At 40.0% G+C, this 24,147-nt stretch overlaps 1 protein-coding gene across 1 annotated transcript in view; it reads left to right on the top strand.

The window, feature by feature from the left end:
• DGKH (diacylglycerol kinase eta) overlaps nucleotides 1-24,147 on the top strand; it is a 159,628-nt gene that overhangs the window by 4,731 nt on the left and 130,750 nt on the right. The window contains exon 2 of the mRNA XM_056495967.1: nucleotides 1,732-1,917. Within this exon, the coding sequence (XP_056351942.1) occupies nucleotides 1,732-1,917 (186 nt within the window). The remainder of the gene's footprint in view (nucleotides 1-1,731; nucleotides 1,918-24,147) is intronic.

Here is a 24,147-nt window from a genome sequence, read left to right as displayed (position 1 = left end):
CCTAAATTACCCTACTGAGAGCAATGCATACTTGCACCTGTTCAAGTATGATCCCAGCTTTTGGAAAATGGAGAACTCCCTCTCAGATGAAGAGTGAGATACTACAGAATTAGTCCTTTGTTTCACAATCATTTTGAGATGTGGTATTAATGATAGGATTTAGGCCTTATTAATATTTTAATAGATCATGTAGGTAATTTCATAAAAATTAATTTAAAATATAACTTAATAGATATTTTGATTTTTAAAATGTTACTTTTGATATTTAAAAAAATATATAACCTCCACAAGTGGTCCTATGTGAAGGTGGGTAGTAGAATTGTATTTGAAGTATCTGGTGCAGTAACACAGAACTAAGCCACAAGAACTCCAAGGCTTCATAGAAATATTTGCTTTCTCCTACACTACTAGAAATAAAAACCCCCACAAAAGAAATGGGCTGGACTATAAAAACTCTGGAATATTTGAAATTCAGACTGTGACAAGGAGTCTGCAGTGCAGGATAGGTTGTACAGTTGTTTACTCTTCCTCATTAAATGCTTTGTATTTAGGTACTGCGGCATTATATTAGCATGTTAAGAGATGTCAGTTCCCTTTCTGGAAATATAAATAGAATTGTGGGAATATAGAAGCCACAAGTATTGATTGCTTTCTTATGTTTAATCCGGTCCATGCAGCTAGGAGTTGTGTGTTTTACTTAGTATTGCTGTGATTTAAACACTTATTTTGAACACTGGCTAAATACAAGCCACAATAATTTTGAAGTCCCACAATTCAGAACATGTGGTGACATTTCGAGATTGTGCGAGCTGCCAGATATGAGATGAAAAAGGAAAACTGACCCTTTCTTTCCCCAGAAGTAAGGGCTGCTCTTTCACAAAGACAAAAATGAATAGAACAACAAGAAAATTAGGCTATTAGGAGGAAATCACTGGAAAGCAATAGATGCATTTACTAAAACCGTCCCAGGCTTTGGCGCTGACAGATAGTTACCACGGGGCTGACAGATACGGAGCCCATCGCATCAGATGCGGTCCGTCCAAGTGCCGGAGAGACATCCTGCGCTCCCAGGGGAGAGCGGCACAGCCGCGGCCGGGACGGGGCCCGGCACCGCCCGGTTTCGCCGCCCTCCGAGGCTCACCGGGGGGCACGGGGAGCCCGGTGGGGCGGGCGGTGCTCGCTCCGGTTCTGGGTCCCACCTCCCGGCCAAGCCGGGACGTCCGAGGAAGCCCTGGCAGGTGCGGGAGCGCCGGGCGTTCTCCCTGCTCTCCACCGCTCGTTCCGCCGCCCTAGGACTCGCCCCGGCGCTCACCTGTGGGGCAGGCACCCTCCCGCCGGGGGCGGCCCGGCAGGCTCCGCCACCGGCGCCCTCTGCAGCCGGCGGCCGGCCCGGGCCGCTCCCCGCGGGCAGGGGAGCGGGGGGCCGTGCCCGTCCGCCCGGCTCCGCCCGCCGGCTGGGGCCGTGCCCCGGGCCCTGGCAGCGGGCAGAGGCGGCCGGCGCGGCCCGCGGCCCCTGCGTGTGGGAGGGGGCGGCGGAAGATGGCGGCCGGCGGGCGGGCGGCCCCGATCCGCTCCGCTCCCCAGAGCCCCGGCCGCCACCGCCCCCGTCCCCGCCCCCCCGCGCCGCCTCTTTCCCCACCCTCCCGCGCCGCCTCCTCCTCCTCCTCCCCGGGGAGGGGAGCGGCAGCGGCTGCCCTGGCTGAGCCGGGCTCGTGTGCTTTCTCTCGGTAGGAGTCCGGGAAGATGGCCGGGGCCGAGTCGGGGATGAGCGGCGCCGGGATCCCGCTGCAGCCCCAGCCCCAACCCCCGGCGGCGGCGGCGGGGCCGGCGGACGAGTCGTCGGACAGCGAAGGGGAGCACGAGGGCCCCCAGAAACTCATCCGGAAAGTGTCCACCTCGGGCCAGATCCGCAGCAAGGTAAGGGGGGCAGGAGCCGGCCAGCCCCGCCGCCTTCACGGGCGGTTTCCCCATCCCCATCCCGAAGCGGGGCTAGCCCGGAGCCGGGGACGGCGGCTGCATCCCACCCGCATCCCCGGGAGCGACGGCGGGGGGGGTGGTGGTGAGACAGCCGTGCCTCTTCCTTCCTTTCCTCTCCCCTCCTCCCCGTCCAGCTGTTGCGTCCACATCTGTCCCCGGCTGGCAGGAAGAGCCCCCCGGGGCGGCGGGGCTCCGCTTGGCCGGAGGGGAAGCTGCCTGCCCCGGCAGCCGCCCTGCCCTGCCGGGCGTCCTGGGTGTGGGGGAAGCGGCGGGCTGCCTCCCTCCTTCCCTCCCTCCCTCCTTCCCTCCGGCTCCTCTTCCTCGGCGGCGGGCACCGCTGCCGCGGGGATCCCGCCCTGCCACCCCGCGGCGCGGGTGGGCTGGCTCAGCGAGCCCTTCCTCACCACTTTCCGTACCCGCCACCCACCCTTTTTAGCTCGCCCCCGGTGCCTGCCGTGCACCGAGCCCGCGGTGGCACGTCGGGCTCCCCTTCGGGAGCGAGAGTGCCGCCAAGGAGGGAAAGGCGGCTTCCACTTTGAAAGGCACTTCGCGAAAAGAGAAGTAAACTTCTATACATCCTGCTCTTGACACTGGATGCGTAAAGCAGCTGTCAAAATTTTAGGTTAATGCAGTTTTTTGGCTGTCTCGGACTGCCAAAGTTGTCCCAGTGGAATTCACTTTTTTTTATGGATGGTATATTTATTTAATTTTTTTTTCCCCCAGTAATATCAACAAGCAGACATTTGAAAGCATAAAAATAATGAAGCAGACTTACTTGCTGTATAGAAGGATCCCCATGACTTTCTGCAAAGCGTGGTCCGTGATGAGGTGTGCACAAAACCCCATTGGGGAGAGCTTATTGATACAGTGACATGAAGATGAGGGTTTTTCTGGGAAGTGTCTGTTTTGAGGGACAAAGTGATTCCATGCAGGCCTGGACCGATCACACTTAGGGTTTGATTTCTACACAATAGGTCATGTGGTGTTGTTTCCTCTACAGAGCACCCATTAAAGTTAGTAGTTTGTGAGGTCCTGTCTGGTTGGTGCTGTTCTTCCCTTGGGCTTTTGCTCCATGCACTACGTGCAAAAGGCAGCCACCTTTAAACAGAAAGCATGGTTGTTAAACAGTAATGTTACTCCGTTGTGTGAGATGGAAAACATTTTTTCCTGAAACCTCCTAAACAAGATGTGTCATTCCATTTTGTTGCTAAATGTTAATTCTGCCTTTGCAGATGTTAGGTCTGGCTGAAAGGTTACTATCGTAAATAATACACAACTGTTGCATTGTGTTGGAAACGTAGTTCTACACAAACTTTCAACTTTAACACCCTTCTGTGTGACAGTCTTCAGAATGTTTTAAAAGAACATGATGCTTTTATTAGCTGTAGTGGTATTAAGTGCATTTGAGTATTTGCTTTCATAGAGGTTGATACTTGCATTAGGCAAACATGCCTATTATGAATGTTACTGACACAGGTTTGTGAGATTGAGATCCCAGCCAATTCTTGCCAACTGTTACAGATGGGTGGGATATTCTGTATCTGAAGGCTGTACATGAATGCTAAGCTGGGATCGCCTGAAGATCTAAGACAGCTCTGCAAGTCTTGCTTTTGCTTATCTTAGCTTGAGTCCCAGTTCTATTTCTGTGAATCAGATATATATAGGAAAAACTGACTGCTGACATAATTGGAGTTAAAATGTTGCTTTGCTGGCTGCAATTTACAATAATATGCAACTCCAAATATAAACATCTTTCTTTCAATTTAATTTAAAGTGACAGATCATTGTTAAAGATGAGACCCCTGTTAAATAATTCAGTAGCACTTTATTTTATAACTCACAATGCATTATTTAAAAGTAGCTATATTTAGACAGACAACTCCCATTTAGTTTAAGGGTGTTGTATGTTTGCTGTTGTAGTAGTTGGTGATCAGTGGTTACATGAAACCACTAGAGCAAGGAACATCAGTGAGCTGCTCTTTTACCCAGCTAGTCCCTTTCATTCAAATTAGATTTGTTAAGCTTCACTTACTTGGTGGATGTGTTTGTAAGCTAAGGTTTTAATTAAATGGATTGGGTTTGTCTTACATCTAAGAATAGACTCTTGAAAGAACCAAAAGCATGTATATTACATTTATCATTGATGCTTGTGGGCCATTTAGGACTCTGCTATTTTTCTCCAGAGGTTGCTTATTTACTTACTTGAAGCATTTCAGTGGCGTGGTATTGATTTCTTAGATCAGAACTATACCCAAAAGTCTCTGCTGTAATTGTTTTTATTTTACTTAAGGAAGATGTTATTTTTAGATGTTTTGGTACAGTTGATCATTTGTGAAAGCTACCATATGGTGATACTTTGCAGACAGAATCACTCAGGAGTGGATTTTTTTAATGTGTGTATAACAAGATTTAGGAAATATATGTACGAGAACAAACCCCTTTCACTAGCACAAACAGAAGCCTAAAAACTTCTAACATCTGTAGTTCTCAAAGGGAGTTTTTACTGTTTGCTCTTTTCTTCCTAAATAAAAGCAATTAATTGTTTAGCTGAGGACAGGGAGTGAATAAGAGAATGAGAAGATGAAAAACAAGAGTGCTGTATTGGCAGATGTAATTACACCAAAGTTTATTGCTTGTTTGTGATATGCTAATGATTGGTACACAGTTCTATATGGAAGACTGTTGTCCAGTTTTGCCTTAGCTTACCCACGTTGGATAGCAACTTCCTTGGCAAACTATTTACTTGATTTCAGTGGAACTGCTTTTACAGTCGGTCATTAAGAGAAAGAGATTGGAGATGCTGCTGGACATCATTGAAACTCCTGTTATGGGTGTAGTTTTAGTTTATGCATTTTTACATTTTTAGAATACTTTAAAGGCATATCTGTGTCAAAATGCAGCCACTTGTTAACTACCCCAAACAGAAAACTTGAAGATCAACATGTGCTAGTGTCTGTCTAACCCGAGGAGGGGGGAACACGTAGTGGTGTAAAGGACTAAAGGACTGTTCTTTAGGCCAACATGCTGTTTGTCACTAGGAACTGTTTGCTAAAGCCCCACACCTGGCTGTAGAGTGACACTGTAACAGTAGGTGCCTTTAGGGAAATAAAGACCAAAACTGATTAGGACTTCTGTGAGATTAAAGCCAGCATCTTTAAGCATCATCCTGGAAGCTTTTGCATCTCTGGAGTTTGTATGTGTTCTGTGGAGGAAATGCTAGTGAATAAATAGGTGACAGGTACCCTGTGAAGTTTGAGCACTTTTGAGCCAAAATTCCTAATGGAAACAACTGTTGGTTTTGTAATGTCTAGTCATCTTTCCCCCTCATTTTGGGAGACCTGAATTTTAGAACATAAAATGTGTCTCAGTAAAAAAAAAAAAAAAAAAAAAAAAAAAAATTAAGAATATGCATTTTGGTTTTATGAGAACTTTGGAAACTGTAGTCAGACAGTTTTGAAGTAGTATATATGATGATACTGGGTTACAAACAGGGTTATATTGGAGATTGAAGTAATGGAAAGTTCTCCATGTGTGTGTTAAATTTGGCTTCTTCATTTGTAAAGATGCTGGTTAAGACAGGCAGAGTTAGTGCCTTCGTTAAACAGATGACTTCAGTTCTTGGGGCTACAGCCTGAAAACTGCCTGTCATCAGCTGGCTTCTAGTTACTTTAAAGTTAATTGCTGTAGTGCAAAGCACATTCCTTAGAAAGATGGCCTTGCTTCAGTTCTTTATAGCAGGAACGTGTCGAGAAGGGAGTGTTCAGATTAGAGCTCACACTTTTTCTCTTAGAATTCTTCTTACCTTTAGGATCAGCACAAGATTAATAAACAAAACAATCTCTGGATACTTGGAAGTATAGTTGTCAGATGAACACAGTTACAGTTCCCACTCTTGTCTTGAGTACTCTGCAAAAAACTGGATATGAAGAGTAGCACTTTTATCACTGACTTTGCTTCCTATTTTAATGGGTCCATGTCCAGTTAATGCAAAAGGTCTGTTGGATATGTTTTGCTCTCAAATCTGCATTGAGTATCTGGCCTGTGTTTATTTCTGCATGCAGCAGACATTCCAAACCAGAAAGTATAATTTAGGAAATGCAAGAAAATGTGGTGTATTGAGTAAGATAAATACACTTGTAAGGTATGTGGGACAAAGCTTTCTTCCTCTCCTTCATCCCCAGTGGTTTCTGTTAGTAATGAAATTGCTGTAACATGGGAGATGTTCAGAAGCATGACTATGTTATAATTAGTGGAGATAATATAGTGTTGTTTAGTTAAATGGCAAGAGTTTTACTTGAATTTTCCTATCTGAGTATTGTATTTTAGTATAAATATCTGAGTATATGTATTTTTGGAGATATTAAATCATAATGGAGTAATAAAAGTAAATTAATTGAATTCCCCACTGTGGTTTTATTTGCCTTAACACCAGCCATTTAGGAACTGAGCCTTCAAAAAGTTTCTAACCTTTTCCATATGGTGACATTTGACAGTGCCAAGTCCCAGCAGTCACTTCCTGTTTGTTTCTGGTATACATTTCTCTCAGTTTACCATAGCTTGTTAATTCACCTAAATGTAGAGTGATGTGAGTGATACCAGTGTTCAAATGCATAAGCATAATTCTTTGCAATGTAATCTGCTTTTCCTTGTTTTAATGGTTCCAAATTTACTCAGCTAAGTAGTGGTTCATTCCTTTCTGGTTAAGGAAACATGATTTTTTTATGTACCAGAAGTTCTCAGGAAAATGCCATGGTAGTAAAGTTTACCCCAGTGGAGATCCTTTATATACATTAGGATTTTGTGACTGCACAGCTTCAAAATGTGTGGTAATTTTAATGTATTCTGCAACTGCAGTAATATGAATAGTGTCACTAGTGAGGAAGTGCACAGCAATCTTCCTCAAGTTCTTGACACCTGGTAGTGTTCACAGAACAGACTGAAGGGTGCTGCAGGATATCTGTTTTCAGTATTCATATTTTCCATAATTTTATTTCTGCAATTAAATTGATGTACTGTATATCCATCCTTAGTAAAATATCTCAAAAATATCTCAACAACTTTTTTTTCCCCTCACAACTGTTGTAAAATCTGGCAAATTTGTTTCTCTCACCTCACCCCAGGGACTTTAACCTATTTTTAAAGTGAAATATTCATTAATGTGTATTTCTGACACCTGCAACATGCACATGTAAGCGCAATATGTTTATTTTGATATGGATATATATTATTCTGTTCTAGAGTATGTCTGGACAAAGCAAACCAGTTTTTAGCATTAAGTGGTGTGCAATATTTATTGCTTCTCATAGTTGCCATGTATCTACATCAGCTTTCAAAATAGAGTCTATTAAAGGAAAATTTCAGGCAAAGTCATGATAGTTTGGGGAAGTTAAAAATGACTGGACACACTATGTAGAAGTAAGCAGGGTTAGAATGGAAAGAGTTACACTATTTAAGGCACAGTGGTCATTACCACTCCAAATTCTGACACATGTTTGTATAAAACTGAAATGAAATCTGCTAAGGCATTTTAGTGATGCATGTATTGGCAAAGCTGAAATTGCTAGCTAAGTACCAGAAAGGAGGAGCTTGTAACATTTTTCAGTAGGTATTTGCAACATTCTTCAAAGAATATTACGTTTGAGGGTTTTTTTGGTGTTTGTTTCTGTGGGGTTTTTTTGTGGTCCCTGGCCCGTTCCCCCCCCCACTCCCCCTTCCTGGAATCTTTAAAGTATTAATGCTGTTTTATACTGTGAGATAACATGAATTACCCTTTCCTCCCCCCCACTGCAGCCAGCTGGGTGAGCTGTGAAGGTGGAAAAAAGATAATCACACTTTCATCTTTAATACAAGATTTTGATTATTTAATGTTTTGTTCCAAGGAGCTGGAGAGTACTTTTCTATGAAAAAGATTGGGTGAAACACTTTGAGTTTATTTTGTACTTTAAGGAGAATTTCTATTTTTTAAGAAGCAAAAGAAGAGACCTATTCAAGAACAAATGATGACTGGGAATCCCTTTCCGAGATGCCTTATCTTGTGAACTTCATGTGCAGAGTCCCAGAGACACATAACAGCCATGCCAGAGCTCAAGAAAGGACTATTCTATAGCTGGGTCTTTATCCATGTAAGGCTATATAGATCATTTTGCAAACATTTTGAATTGTTTCCAGCAGTTACGTCAGAATGCAGGATGCAAGACTCTTGTATGACTGCTGTATGACTACTGGATGACTAGCTGGACTAGCCAAATTAATTTGGATATCTAAAGCAGAATACCTAGAATTAGTGGTTTTGTATTTGAAGTAGTGATTAAGAGAACAGTCTGTCTGGCTATCAGAAAGCCTTTTTGTGGAGGGAAGTCTTGAAATTCTTGACTAGCTGAAGACAATAAAAGGCAGTTTAGACCAGTGTTCTTGCTCTGGAACACTCCAAAAGGCTGTGTGTGTATATATATATATATATATATATATATATATATATATGTATATATTTTTTTTTTAATATGTTCCTCTCATTTTCTTTGAACTCTGACCAGCCATGCTTCTGGTAAGGGCTCTATAGAAGAGCATACATAGTTTGTAGACCTCAAAATCTTAGCAAAGCAAGAAGGTAATGTGTGGATTCATTGATGCTCAGAATATGGAGCTGTGGATATAAAAAAATGCTCTGTAGTCATGCTGTTTTGGTTGTTTTCCTCTGACAGGGATAATTAAGACATAGTTTGATGTCTTGTAAGAATACTTCAGTAGCTTACTTTTAAAGGAACCACAAGACCAGTATTTTGTTTTCATTGGGCATTAAATTTTTGAGATTTTTTTATTATTATTTGTAAAGTAGGGAGAAATTATGTCAACAACTTCTTAAAGTTGTTGACAGCATGACTAGTTTTGTTTGGTGTTTTTTCAGTCTGATTCTTTGGGATGTGAACTCTTTCTTTCACCTTTGTATTTGTCACCTTTTTACATTGCTGTTTTATCCTTTCCCCTCTGGCCTTGAAAAAATCAGTTGCATTTTCCGTAATCTTCTTTTAAAAACCTAAGAGCAGGCTACTAAATACGTGCAGTTACCATAGCTGTGTAATACTAAGTTCAAGCCATGACACTCAATTTACTAGCAATGTCAGGGAAAAAAAAAGCCTGGCTTGGGGGCATCCATAAATTATATTCTCCATATCATACTGAAAAGAAGCCTCATTCTTTCTTAATGTAAGCATTGCATTTATCACAGCAAACAAGCTTAATGCTGACCCAAAATAAATATTATTGATATGCTAAAAATAAGATCACTACATTAGATGCTATTTAAAATTAATTAAGAGATTTATTCTAGTACACCATTTGTGCATGTACTGAAACACTTCAGTCATCCTGTACACTTTTATGTGACTAATTACTTCTTAAAGTTAAGCTGGTGCTTAAGTGCTCATCAGATGTGGGTCATAAAAATTTTGTATATAAAGTCAGATAATAGATGTAAAAATCTTACCGTGTAGGAATTATCATGATATATTGCAGAATTATGAAGAAAGAGCAAAAAAATTATTTTTCTAGCTAAGTTTTTTGTTTGAATAATATCCCTCTTTAGGAATATTTCACCACTTAGATACTGAAAGCACATTAACAAAACCTGAGCTTGTACTCTTGGGAGAGCTAGCATTATTGTAATGAATTCAGCAAGCTTTTACATTTGATGATAATTTATTTGTTTATTAGATGGGCAGCATGAGATTTACGATGATCTGGACAATTCATTCCTTGCCTTTAAGCGCTTGGGGTTTGCAAATTGTGTGAGATTGCACTACTTTATTGTCACTTAGCAACCTGAATAGGGTTTTGAAACTGAGTAGTAGCTTGTGGGTGGCAAGTCTCCCTATATATTTTCCGGATGGGAAGCAGCAGGAGCCCCTCTGCGGGCAGCCAGCAGGAGGATGTGTGCCCAGAGCTTGCCAGGGTCTTCCTAGATGTGCTCGCCGAGGAGAACCGGCTGTGCCCTCAGTGTCATTTTGCACTTCTGGCATAGTTCCGTGCTGGGAAGATCTGCTGAGGTTTTTCATGCCTGCAGAGATTTAAGTGGTTCTAAAGGACTGTCATGCTGCTCTGGTCAGTTATGTCCTGTTGTGTGGTTGCTTAAATTTAGTAACTGAGTTTGAACGGCTTCAGTTTGACTGCTGGTAGGCCTTGCTGCTGCTGGGATCCTCTGGAGTGAGAGGAAGGTCAGTGGCTTCTCTGCTTGCAGAAAGGGTGGCTTGCTCTGGTTCAGCTGAGGATGTTGGAAAGGATCAGCGTGGCTCTCCAGCAGGCCCAGATGCCTGTCAGGCAGAGACTTCTTTCCTCCTTATGCACACTCTCTGTTGCCCGTGAGGATGGGCACATACTTCTGTGTTTGTTTTAATGCTCCCATAGAGACATCCTCCTTTCCTGCCTGCTGCTGTCACAGTTTCTTCAGGAATTTGAACAGAGGAGGAGTGACATCCCTTTTCCTTTTAGTCTATGCCTCTGCAAGATTTCTCCCAATATTTCCCATAAAGACAGTAACTGCCAAAGACCGTGAAGTTTGTTGGGCATGGAGTCTTAGAGAGGGTGCAGATATGAGTTTGCTTCTTTTAATAGTTTCACCCTTCACTGCCCCCTCCTTCAGTGGTACTGATCAATCCTGGGAGCAGATGGTTCACTGTGGAGCTATTGACTTGAAAATTAATGTGCCCTTTTTGCTGTTTTTCCAGCTATTGTCATTTTTTGCCTGAAGCGTCAGGGAGCTTCACATGGGTTACTCTCTAGACATACATTGATTGGCCTCAGTCTCAGAGATCTATTAAAGCGAATAAAAGAGAGCACAGAGGGTAAAAGGGGGTTTGTGAGTCAAGGATCTGAAAAAAATATGGTGTTGTTCGTGGTGTAAACAGTATTTTTTTTTTTTTAATTGTATAAAATGATACATTTATAATATGTGGATTCTGGTAGGATGAATGCAGAGGTGATGGAGATCTGTAATGGGGAGCTAGTGTGATTTACTTGGGTGTGAAATGAAGAACCAATGTTTCTGATTAAATCTGAACTTTCAAGGAAGTAAAAAATACTTTCCCCATTTGCACAGCTTCTCATTACAGACAAAACCAGGAATAACTTTCAGAACCAGAATTTAGGAAAACCTCTTCATGTGGCACAGTAGACTGCATATTGAATTGTTTGTTTGGTTGGTTTTTTTGTTGTTTGTTTTTTAAAAATTTGATTACGGATGGATGTTGGGCTGATAATCATGATTCTGTGGTGCTTCTGGAAGCAAAGAAAGGACTTTTGCCTGTACAAGTCCACTGGTTAACATTTTGTAGAGAGAGCATTGACCAAAATATGCCTCAAAACTATGTGCAGGTAAGATAAAATTTATACCTGAGATGGTTTGCTGCTTAGGCTGGTGGTCTCCAACCATCCCCTATCCACTGGCAAATAATCTTTCAGAAATTTAAAGGCACATTGCATGAGTTAGGGTCTGTGTGTGTATCCTGTCTACTAGATGACAAGTTTTTCCTTGCCCAACTTTGTAGTTCTATAAAAGGCATTAAAAAATCCTTCAGGTTTCAGAGGGTTGTCAGGTTTCTATCTATGATGCTGATGCTGCATTGCAAGACTGTTCTGCTTCTTCTTCAGCTTTTCAAAGGAACTGAAGATACTAGTAAGTGCAGAACTTGTGACGAGCTCCTGTCAAAAGCAAGCTATTAAATGTGCTGGCAATGTCAAGCTGTATGTTTAATGATCCGTCAGTACTTTTGTGTATTATCTCATGTTACCTGCTGTTGCCAGGTAAATGCAACTGCAGTGAATGGCTTTTTTTTTTTTCTTTATACATAATTTTTATTCCAGTTTCCTTAAGCTTTGCATTTTTCCACAGTTGTGATCATATGTGTGCTTCAGGTGATCATACTTCTTGCACAGAGAACAGTATTTAGAGCCCAGTAGTTCTATGCATGTGTTTGTGTGCATGCAAATTATTATTTTATGTGTCTTTTGCTTACACTGTTTAGGGTAAAAAAAAGAAAATTTTAAAAATTTTCATATGGTTGCTGTGTGCACCATTGAGGAGGAGATAAAAGGACTTAACAACGTAGGTTCTATTCCTTCATCAGTCAGGGATTTGCTGCCAACAGTTTTACAAAGGGCTCATATTTCATATTACCTTTGAGATTTTGATAAATCTGTGTCCCTGAGAAGTTGTCTCACAGTGTGGTGTTGGAAATGACAGGGAAATCTTATATTTTTCTATTTGAGTAAAAATAAATAAAAATAAGTCATAGCCAGGGCAAGAGGCATATGAGCTTTTGCTGAATTTTATTACAGATGATTATACCTTTTCTTTGAAATATACCCCAAGGTTATTTGTAGCTGATTTGTAGTTTAAATTACTGTGTGTAGGTGTAAGAGGTTATAGAGAGGGACTTTTTATAGAAAAAAATATTTGTGAATGTTGTTACAGGATCGTAATAGTAATCTGGGTTGGAATACACTTTGGCAGGTTGTCTGTCCCATCCCCATGCTCAGGGCAGGGACATTTTCAAGGTGCTATTTAGTTGCCCAGAGCCATGTCTCTCTGAATATCTTACAGATTGATAGACTGTTCCTGATTTATTACAAATTAGGTATTCTCTCTTCCTTTTACACAGCTGTTGAGTATAACCTGTGTCTGCTGAGGAAGATTTGTCAGTATTTTAAAGGCCCGATTAAGTACCTTCAGGAGCAAAAAACCCCAAACCAACCAACAAACACCCCTCTCCCCGCAAAAATCCAAAAACTTTAGGAAAGGTCTTAAAAAAAGAAAGTGCCTTTCTTCTCCCCTCCCATACTTCATAACATGGGGCAGGAGTGAAATGATGTGTTTGCTGTCTATTTATAGATTCAGTAATGTGTCAGTGTACACTTATAACACCTAATTAGGAGTGTTCTAAATAACTTGTTGTTTGCATTACAGATACAGCTATAAGATTGCAGATCAATGGCATGGAATTATGTCACGCCTTACCAAGGTCTAAAGTCTTTCTCCTGTCTCTAAATTAAATCTACCTGTCCTGATTGCTTTTTTTTTTTTATTTGAAAAGTCTCCCTTCTATGTCTGTGATTTATTTGCTGTGAGACTGTATGTATGCTGATTTAGTTAATACTTGAAAGCTAGATTTTGAAGAGGGGCTCGGGGAAGCTGGGACATGCTGTAAAAGGAAATTGCAAGAATTTAAATAATTGCCCACTTTTATTTTTAAAATTTTGTTTATTTGTTTGTTTCTGGTGTCATTCTGTATCACATTTGATAACCTAGGATTTGACAAAGGTGCAGTTCATCAAGATGCAGTTGAGGATGCCTGGATAGTGCTACACCATTTTCACCATTCTTCCAACACCATTGGGTCTGGTGATAAAAGTGGATATTCACCTCTTGGAGGTGGTGACAGATGACTCGGAAGTCATGAGTACGGTATAGAAAAAGACCCAAATAAATGCAGCAACAAAATGTGTTGCACTGGGACTTCATAAAATGTAGACTTCTTGGCTTCTTGGCCATTTATGTTTTGGTTATACTTTTAATGCTTGCCCTCTGGTAAGTTGTTTATCATGGACATGATTATCAAGTTTTCAAGCTGTGCAGTTTAGTTGATAGACTATGTCTTTTGTTTGAGCCCAAGCTTCATCTTTCATTTTATTTGACCTTCAACCACATAAACTTTGTCGGTTGTTGCTAACACCACTCGTCAGTTTTACCACAGCATATGATGATGAAGAAATACTGATCCCAGCTCTTCTCCCCAAGGAGTTAAGCAATACTAAACTTCTGATTCTTGGTGTGTGCAGAATTTTGTCATGTACTGCAAAGCACTTCTTCTGTGATTTTCTCTCATTGGAGAGATATGTAGTGTAATTTAAACAAAAAGAAATTTATAGCAAGCTATATGACAAAAATATGCAGTATCCACAGAAAAAAATAGTAGTTGGTAGCACTGAATTTTGTTTGAAAACTTTGATCAATGGTTATGGCCTAAGAATGTATGCAATGTTGTATTAGAAACACATCTAAAAGAACTTTTATTATTTTGGTAGTACTCAGTGTATAAAATTATTATTCATATTGATAGTTGCAAATAAGGAAAAAGGTTCTGACATCTATGGTTTAATGGTGGCTTTTGTTTTAATTGCTAAATTCTTATTTTTATTTTTTTTTCTTTTTTATATATTTTATTTTTTTCTTATTTAATTGCCTTATTCTTACATGGAAAGGTTGATAATCAATAGCAGTATCTTATAACAGACTTAATTTTTCAGTTCTTTAGAGCCTCCTAAGTTTCGTTGAATCTGCACTTTATTTTTACTCTAGGGAATGCAGCTTACAGGGGCAATTTCTATACATGCTATCTGAAAATTGCTTATTCTCAGTTTTAACAGACATGCTATGATGTTCTTAATCAATTAAAAAAATTATGTCCTTTTATGTATCAGCAATAAAATGAATTCTAAACTGAAACAAGAATGTGGTCTTGCATGTTTTATTGCTCAGAATTAATATATAGTGAAAGCTCATTTGAGAGTATTCAGGAATAAATGCTGCTCATCATTGCAGTCTCTTGGCAACCTGTGCTGGGTTCATTGCATATAGGCTAGCAGCTGCCTGAGGATTGGTGGGAGGTTATCTTTGTTATTTTCACACGCTTCATAGGGGAGAGTTTGATTTGAAATGTCAGCATCCTGGGATTTGAACAATGGGGATAGATATGCTTAACGTTCCTAAAAGCTTCCATGTAAAAGAGTGCAGGATGCAAAGGGCACTCTGCACATTTCATCAGTGCAGTTGAAATTGAATTCAATGCGTGGAGCAGCTTCCTTTTAAAGGTAGATCAAAGCAGAGGCAGAGGATTGTTTGCAAACAAGAAAGTAATTTCAGATTTTTTGGGGCAATGTCTTGGAGTCCTGGAAGTACACATCCCAGTGAATACTTAACTTGACTGTCTGTCTCGATGACCTCTAAGTCTTTTGTTTGGGCATAATGTTGCCAATGAACAGGACTGTACTTTCAACTTCTAAGGGTGTGTTCATGTGTCACCACAGCCAACAGAAGCTTAGTGAAGGAGAGGGTGTTCAGTGCAAGGAAGGATGTAGTACTTAAATCACTCATGTGTAAGCTCCTGCTTCACACAGAGAACCAGGCATAGAAATGAGTATGTGTGGAGTAAGTAAGAGTGAAAGGTGTGCTTTTAATGCTTTGGGCAGAGTTCTTAGTGTGCACTTAACCTGTGCTCATAGTAAACAGATCACACCGCAAAATTTTAGGGCAAATAAGGAGCAGGATTTAAGTGCCTGTAGATTTTGCTGGCCGCTGCACATGTATACCTAGAAATACCATGGGGCAGCTTGCTCAGGAAAATGACCTGTGGGAGTTCCATGTCCAGATCCATATCCAGTTCCATGTCTGTATTGCATGTTGTAATGGCTTTTTGGCAGCTTTCCTCCTGGAAGAGAGGTGCTTACAGTACAGACTTTATTCTGTGAGTGGATCTTAAAAGAGACAATATTGCCTTGAGGGCAATGCTTGGTCTCTGAAATTTTTCATTCTTTTTTTGCAATCTGTAGCTTCTGAGGCACTCCTTGTTTGTTTTCCTTCAAGTGGGTCTCCTCCACGAATTTAGTATATTTCTAATTGCGGCTGTTGGGGGCCAAATAGTAAAATGTGACTGCTCATCTTGAAACTCCATCTACCCCTTTCCATCTTTCAGAAGTGGAGTGATGATGTTCTAAGCTTTATATGTGTTTTGAGGATAAGAACATATTTTGATTTTAAAACATTTATTACCCTAACAATTTGCTACACAAACAGGGAAGGTGTCATAAGCTGGTGGGATCTGCCATGAGTAAGCTGTTTGAAGTTGTTTTCTATTCTTGTGGCTTTTCTTCTATAAAACAACTACATAGCTTCCAAGGGCTTGTTTTGCAGTGAACGCTAGGGTAGGGTGCTGGGCCACAGTTATGGTCAGATATGGCAGAACACTGATCAACAGCTATTTTCCTGGCTGGGATGAGTGTCATGACCTGTGGTAAAAGCAGCAGTGTATGGATCTGTGCTCAGGCAGGATCTGTGCTCTGCCTGCTCATCAAAAGGAGGAGCTCTCTTCCAACTTTGAAACAACCAGCCTTTTGGGGGTGTAAGTGGATGCTCTCACCTATCTTTTTACAGTATGTACTTCAAATTTACTTTTCCAGTAAAACTGTGCCTCTACGTGTGATGGTGATTATGATGAAAATTATTTTTATTGCATCATGCTTTACCACTTCAGCTGATAATGTCAAGGAGGTGTCTCTCTGGAGGAGAGCAGTACTGCAGTGAGGTGTCCTCAGTAGCCCTAAATGAACTGCTTGCCTTCTGAATCAAGTGCAGTCCTCTTGGGCTCTATTCCTAACAGAGCCAATTAGCTGGGACATTACATCATGCTACAGCAGTTATCTTGCTTCCAGTTCCAATGTGCTTCATTTAGCAATAGCTCACATATCTCTGCAAAATACAGCATTGTATTGTTTAGGCCAGTCCCAAAATACTTAGGAGGAGAGATTTATAACAGGGTGGTCAGTTCTACTTCCTTATTTCTTTGGTCTTCGTACAGTGGTGAATTAGCTCCTCAGTTTGGAGGGATTTCTTCTATGCTGCTTGTAGGCCTGTTTTCTACTCTTCCTTTTGTCTTGTTTGTCTTTCTTTGTGTCACAACCAAACTTGCCTTCCTGCATCCTAACCAGCTCTCAGTGTTTTGTTCCCTCAATCAAAGTAATGATTGCCCTAGGAGTAGCCTGCCTTCCCTTCTCTCTGTGCTTATTTAGGAGTGTAGTAACTGAAAGATTGCATGAGGATGAAAGAGGGTATTGTGTACTTCCACTTGACCAGGAGAGGAGAATCCAAAGCTTAACGTATTCTGTGTAGGAGCAGTATTTGCCTTTTCCTTCCTGCATGGTACAAGGAAGTACCACTAAGCAATGTGCAGCAACACTCCAGAAGCATCCTGGTAATCACCTTACTTCATTCAGAATCTGAGATCAGTGGAAGTGGAAAATGGCAGGAGGGTTGGACCTAGATAATCTTTAAGGTCCCTTCCAATGTAAGCTGTTCTAGGACTCTGCAATTCAATGAAGAGCTGTCTTCTGTTTTCAACTTTGTCTTTTTTTTTTTTTGTAACCTGTGTCCCCAGTAAAGAGTTAGTGTAAAGCTCAAGCAGAAGTAGATTCAAAGTGCCCTAGTCCAACGAGAAATATTGACACTTTGAGATGGTCTAATCAGGATCAGAACTTCCCTGGTGCAGAATTTTCCAATGTGTGTTTGTTGCCTTTTTTATTTGCTTGTTTTGCTTTAAATTGTCCATTGACCTAAGAAATACGGTTATTGTACCTAACAATACTGTTATAACACACAGTGACAAAATCCAGATAACTCTAAGTTGGGCTGACACTTGATCCTTTACTCACACTATTGTTCCATAATATTTTTTCCTCCATGACATCATGAACTATGAAAGTGCCAACATTTTTTTTAACTGCTTAGCCTTTCCTTCCTTCATGCTATAACCTTTATGTTTAAAAATAGCTTTTTTCCCTCTTTTTCTTTAATTTGTTTTAAAATTTAGTGTACATTTCAAGAGGAACCTGGTGACCATGTGAGAATGTTTAACATCTGTGCTTTGCCACCACATATTCCAAGTAGTTGTCACATACATTTATCTGCAGGGGTACAATGACATTTTTCTCAGCAGCTGTATCCATGACAACAACTGGGAAGGTCCATGCCTCCCCTTTAGTTTTCAGAAGAATGTGAATTCTTACCTTCCTAGTGAAAGGCCCAGAAGCAAAAGCTGTGTGATTTTAATAATTACATACTCAGTCATTTAATAATGACCACTCCCAACTGTTTTGGTATCGAGAAGTACAGAGAGAAGAGCAAGTGTCTGTTTTATGACCTGCTGTAACCAAGGAAGAATCGTGGAAGTATTTGAAAAAAGGGTACTCAGGAAGTTTGTTTTATTTTCAGTATGGAAATGTATACAAGGTATGTAATTTAAATACTTATGTTCAGAGATATATGGAAGAGTTTATAATTTCGAAAGGCAGTTTTGTACCACAACAGAACTGTTCTCCCTGTGTGCCTAACAATCAAAGTTGTTCCCGAGTAGTGCTCTTTCTATATGCCAATGTCATCTTTAAATCCAGTGAACAGTGTGTAAAGTAGTACAGAAGTAATAGTTGGGTCAGCTCTTAAAAGAACACTCAGCATCCAGCAAATCCAAGTGACTCATTTGCACGCCTAAATGGGACTTGTTGGTGCTGAATGCTCTTGAAAATTTGGGAGTGTTTAAAGCAGTCTGTTATAATGATCAGAGTAGAAGATGGATAATAAAACAAGTAACTTTATTTTGCCTTAAACAGAAATCTGAGTTCAAGGACAAAGCTAATATTCATACCCTGATAATGTGTGGGCTGCCAAAAAGCAGTAATTTCTTAGGAGATGAGATTTTGATTGCTGTGAAAATGAAGGTATAAGACTTACTGCTTTGGGGTATTTAGCATCCGTTTTGATACTTAACAGTGTCAAAGCATACTTTGTATGCTGTTCTTACAAGTAGTTTCTGGACCTCCAAGAAAAGCCAACTTATACCAGATTTTCAGATCACTGATTGCTTTAGGAAGCAAGAAACACTATGACAGATGGTATAAGTATTTAAATTGATTTATTCATAGTTACCTGTACAAATACTGTCTATTTTTTCAGCAGATGAATGGGAGTGTGAGAAGTAGGATACAAGACAGCTTGCTTACCGTTTTCTGCCTCTTGCTTCCTGGTGAGGAGTGGGGAGAGGAAGGGGAATTGGTACCTTTAGTTTTTCGTTAATTCCAGGAGAACAGAGAAGCCATAGAAAAGATGGAAGGGCTTCTGAAGAACATGTTCATTTGAGGAAAGCCCTGAGAATTGCCAGTGTACAGAAAGATTTACCCTTACCTCTTTTTAGGTAGCTTGGGAGAGATTTGTATTCGAAACTTTTAAATGCTTCACTTAGTAATTCTGAATTTTCACTATTTTTAGGTTTATTATACATTGTAATGAAGTATTATTTCCAGGGTTCAGAGTTGTTTTGTGCCTTTTGCTATGCTTACCTGGAGAGAAAGGAGGTGGAGACTGGCTGCCTAATGGTTCTGTTATGCTACTGAACCTCAGTTCATGACTGTTTAGGCTAAGATCAAAAGCTTTTTCATTCCCAGGCAAGAAGAAGAAGAGGCACCTATGACAAACTCAGGAATCCCAAAGGACAACCTGGATCCTCCTCTAGAGAGACAACATTCCCCAAAAGAGAAAACAGCATGTCTGGAGAGGCTGTTACAAAGCAATTACATGGAAAATCTTTCTGTTTACCCGTCAGGGCATACACAAGCCTGGCTTATCTGATGATTTGTGAGAGAAGTTGGAGGCAAGATAGAAGCCCTTGGGAAGGGGAGAGAGAGCCAGATTTACATGGGTTTTGGAGTGGAATAAAGAGAAGTCTTTTTTACCTCATTATGAGGCTTCTGAACTGTTTCATGAGAGGAAGATCAAACAACTTCTTGCTGGAAAGGATGTTGGGATGATGTCTGTTTTGTTTTGGGCTCCCAGACTCCCAGCAAAAGACTGCTGTAGATCTGCCTCAGTGATTCAAACCCCAGAACTTTAATCTTTTCTTGTGAACAGCTTCTTGTGAATTTTAGTGAATGAAGTAAATGGAAGTTCCTTATCTTGGCAAATTCAGGGGTATGATAGAGAATATGACCCTCTTATCCTTGCAGGAAATGAAAAAAGCCTTGGAAACCAATTAATCAGAAAGGCAATTAAAAAAGAGATCACTTCTGTTGCATGAGCATAGTTGCCTTTAAGAGAACTTCGATTTTGATTTTGCAAATTAAAGTGGCAGAGTAAAAACTGGCCGTCCTTTTTGAAGTTGCAGTTGCTTGAGTAGTTTATTATTGTGGGACTTGTTAAATGTCCCTGGTTATGTATCCACAGACACCTTCTATTGGAAGTGCTTCACCAGAAGAAATGTATGTACAGTAAGTGTCCATGAGTTTTCAATAAGATGTCCCCAGAGAATGACCTTTGGATGTAGCACATTGGCTGGGAATTCGCCAGGCATTTAAGGTTCCTCTCTGTTTCTCAGCTATGGGTGGCATGGTCGGAGGGATCAGCTTCCCTTTTCTGGAACTGATGGGGGGGAACTGATGGGCAGCACCTGCCACAGTGAGTCAGCAGAGCTGGATTGGCATTGGCCATGGCATTCCTGCACCTGTCAGGCGCGGGTGCCAGCCAACCTTTGACAGTGTCAAAGGAAATAACAATTCAAGAATAGTGGCACTCTGCACTCAGTATTATACTGCTGTACCTTGAGTTAGTGCCCTAGGAATCTCCTCCCGTATCTGTTATTGGGAGTGCTGTGCTTGCTTCTGTTCCACAGCTGCTTTTTCTTTTAGCTTCTACATTTGTTACATCATTTCATTGCAAATGATGTTTGGTTTATGCTGAATGCATACCTGATGGAACTACTCATTTGAGTTCTTGGTCTCTATGCCAATAAACAATATACCTTGGCAGCACCCAGCATTTTTTCCCAGTGAACGTGTCAATGGTTTCAGGGACTGGATGGCAGTAAAACCTCATGGATGACCTTGCAATAGGTGTATTTTCAATGATCACTCCACTTTGTTGTTCCTCCCCCCTCCCCCACTTAGTATCTTTTCATCCTACAAATTTATCAAAGCCAGAAACATAAGTTTTCTGAGAAAAAACTGTATGGAGCCATAATTCAGTAGTTCAATGAACTTCTTAGTTTCAAACCTCAATATTACTTCAGTGAATCAATTTATCAAGAGAACAGGCTATTTCACTAGAAAGATCTGAAAGAGGGATAATTAACTCTGTAGCTGGTTCTGTCTGTCTGTCTTTTGTCCAATGGAGTCTGGAAGCAACTTAATAGAATATAAAGTATTTAAAATTTAATTATCTAAAATTGCTTTCCTTAATTTCATTCACTTTACATGTTGTAACACTGAATTAGTATATATTCTGTTCAGAACTGCTAATGAACTACATTCTCTCTACCTGGTTACTCCTAGGCTTCTCTATTAAAGTAATGAACTAATAACCTTCAGAGTTGAGGTACAGCAGATGTATCTGGAAAGGTGTCTGGTAATAATGGTGATAAACAAAACAGGTCATCTGTTTTGTTGCAGATAATAAACAGTGTAACAGTGAAAAAGAATCTGAACTATGGGGTTTTTGGAAGGTTTTCTTTGAGAAAAAGGGAGTCTATTTTTTGGTAACAATATAATTTTCCAGATAAGCCTTCTGCCACTTAAGTTCACAGTCCACATATCATGTCCATGCAACATTTATTAAGAGAGCTTTTTTGAGTAATTGCTTCATAAATGCAAATATTAATACATCTTTCATTAGAGAATTCATACTTTTTATAATGCTTTGCCTTCAAGAAATTGCTTTATTATGCAAGTAAAAATAGATAATATCTGTCACCTGAAATGCTTTTAACCATGAGTCTTAATATAAAACCATAGTGCTTTTTGAGGTGAAAATAGATTTTCAGAAAAGCTATAGGAAAAATTAATTAAAAAGCTATTTTACTAAACCAAATTGTTTTACATAAAAGTTGTGCAATACATACAGCTAACATAAGATAATATAGGGAAATGCAGCTTTTGTGTTGTGAATGTGATTATCTCTTTTATAATCTCTAGAAGGAGTAGTTAAGATGGGATCATGTCCCTTCATTTCAGTGACACCAAGGTTAGTCATCTACTTTGTTATCCACATTCCCTCTATAGCTAGTGGAAAGAAAAAGATGCTTCTGCAAAGCAATTACTCTCATTTGCAACCCTCATCTTTTGGGCTTCCCTTTTATTTTTCATTACTTTCTATTTTCTGGCTAGATTTTACTTTTTTCAGTCAGTAATAGGAGTTGCTAACATGAAGCCTGATGGATGTTAGGGATTTCTATAGGATGTTGCTGCTTCCCTTATCCCTCTTCAATGTAATTTAGATTGGGTATGTACTAGCCATTCATTCTCTTCTGATATAATGTATATAACTGCTCCAAGTAGTTGGAAATTATCAATTCTGCTTCCTAAAAGGTGACAGGTTTGGTGCTCAGTAGGAAGGGAGTTACCAAGTTCTGCCTAGCATTTAGATCTCCTCCTAAAATGCTGTATTAATTACCTTAGAAGAGATGGTTAAATAAGAGCCTGAACAAGGTAGCTGTGTATTTGGATAGCAAGAGCAATTCAATCACAAATAACTTTCTGAATGCTCACGGTCAGGTTTTCACTCCCTGTTCAAGGCAAATCTCACAGATCTAATCTTTCTCATGCCCTTTCCCACTACATGAAAATTACTTTTAATAGGGTAGTTCTACTAATTTAAGATTACTGTGTAGAAGTACAGTGTCAAATGTTTTGTAATTTATTTTGTTAAAATCTTCATGGAAGGTATGTATGGGAAAGGGAATTGCATTTTCATTTATTAAATATATCAGTGAATTGAATTTACACAAGACTTAGGAGCTCAGCTGACTTCTGCAGAGGCAAACACTGTATATTAGGCATTAAAATTGTTTGCAAAATAGGGAAAATGTGTCTTGTAAAGGACACCTGAGCCATTTTTCTTACCTTATGCATAAGTAAATAGATAATATGTGTAGAAGAGGCACATTTCATGACAACAAAGGCAAGTGCCATTCCTTGGTGCTGGAATATAAATAACTGATTTTTCTTTGTTATAAGGTTGCTTTAATGAACTGGTTTAGACAAGAAAAGATACAATTTTTTAAAATATAGGCACTAGTTAAAGATGTTATTAGAAGCTTTTGGGGTGTGTAGACAAGTTAAGATGTCATGTCAAGTGGCTGAGGTGACCTGGGAAGGCAGAGGGCTCCTGTTCAGTAAATATTACTGTATTTTCACTTCCTCGTGTTGCTTCCATGCTTTTTCATACCATCCTTCACTCTAGTGCATTTGGACTTCAGTCACTTGTGTCATTGCATCCACTCTCCTTTTATCTTCCTATGCGTCATTATCCTCCCTTTTCTGTATTTTGGGTTCCCACCTGTGTCACTTGTGCCTTTCGTATTTCAGCCCTTAAATTACCCGTGGGATAGAGGTCATCCAGCGCAAGGAGGCTTTTGTGGGAACATGAAAAGTGCTGGGAGATTAGCAGAAATGCTTTCTTTTCTGTGTTCCATTTATTTTCTTTATAACCACCTCGACCTCTTACCTGACTCCCTGGGCAGATAGCAAGGAGGAGCAGGAATGGTTGCTCCCTCCTTTAACTCCTGGATGGTTCAGTCTCGTGTTTCCCTACAGTTTGAGCCACGCCAATACTGATAAGAAATGCAGATGTTTAAAAATATCTCAAAGAGCTGAAAATATTTGGAGTGTAGCTTTTTATTTACTCGTAGATGGAAATTCTCTTTTCCTTCAAAATGTGCTCATGGAACATCCAAAACTGGAAGCTCAAAATATTGCTTTATATAGCAGCATTTCACTCTGCAGTTTAACCAATCGGGTGAATTCTTTCTATATTAGATTATGTGGGGAGTAATAAATCTGACTGAGGGCAGTGGCATATAAAAGCCTTGAGAGGCGGAATAGCCACAGTACATGCTTGAAATCTTCTGTTTTGCAGATTTGTGGGAAAACTTCTGGAAAATAAGAGTTAGACTAGACTTTTGGTTTTGTTGAAGACGTAGTTCTAGAGATCAGTGAAGCAGTAAGTATTGTAAGAATATTAAGCTTGTTAACTCCTAGCTATGTATCTATAAAACCAGGTTTTTCTGTAAAGGCAAATGTGTAGTAGAATGGTGGATTTTAACTGAGCTAATATAAGCAGTAACATATAAGTTCAGTAAATTTGTGCAGTGAGCATCATTTCTTCTAAAACAGATGTGTTTTATAATCAACAGTATGTTGGAGGAAAGCACACTGATTTAAGTATTTCTCAGCTCTTCTGGTTTTATGTCTATTAATGCTTTATCTTTCATTTCATTGCCATTTTTTATTATGTTTTTGTATTAATCTACAGCTATCTGTCTTTTCTCTGTGTAATACATGTCATTATCTGTAACTGATTTACCTTAA

The sequence above is a fragment of the Oenanthe melanoleuca genome, chromosome 1, assembly GCF_029582105.1.
Source record: "Oenanthe melanoleuca isolate GR-GAL-2019-014 chromosome 1, OMel1.0, whole genome shotgun sequence".
Classification (NCBI taxonomy): Eukaryota; Metazoa; Chordata; class Aves; order Passeriformes; family Muscicapidae; genus Oenanthe; species Oenanthe melanoleuca.
The sequence above is the reverse complement of the archived record's forward strand: the minus strand, read 5'-3'. Positions and strand labels throughout refer to the sequence as shown.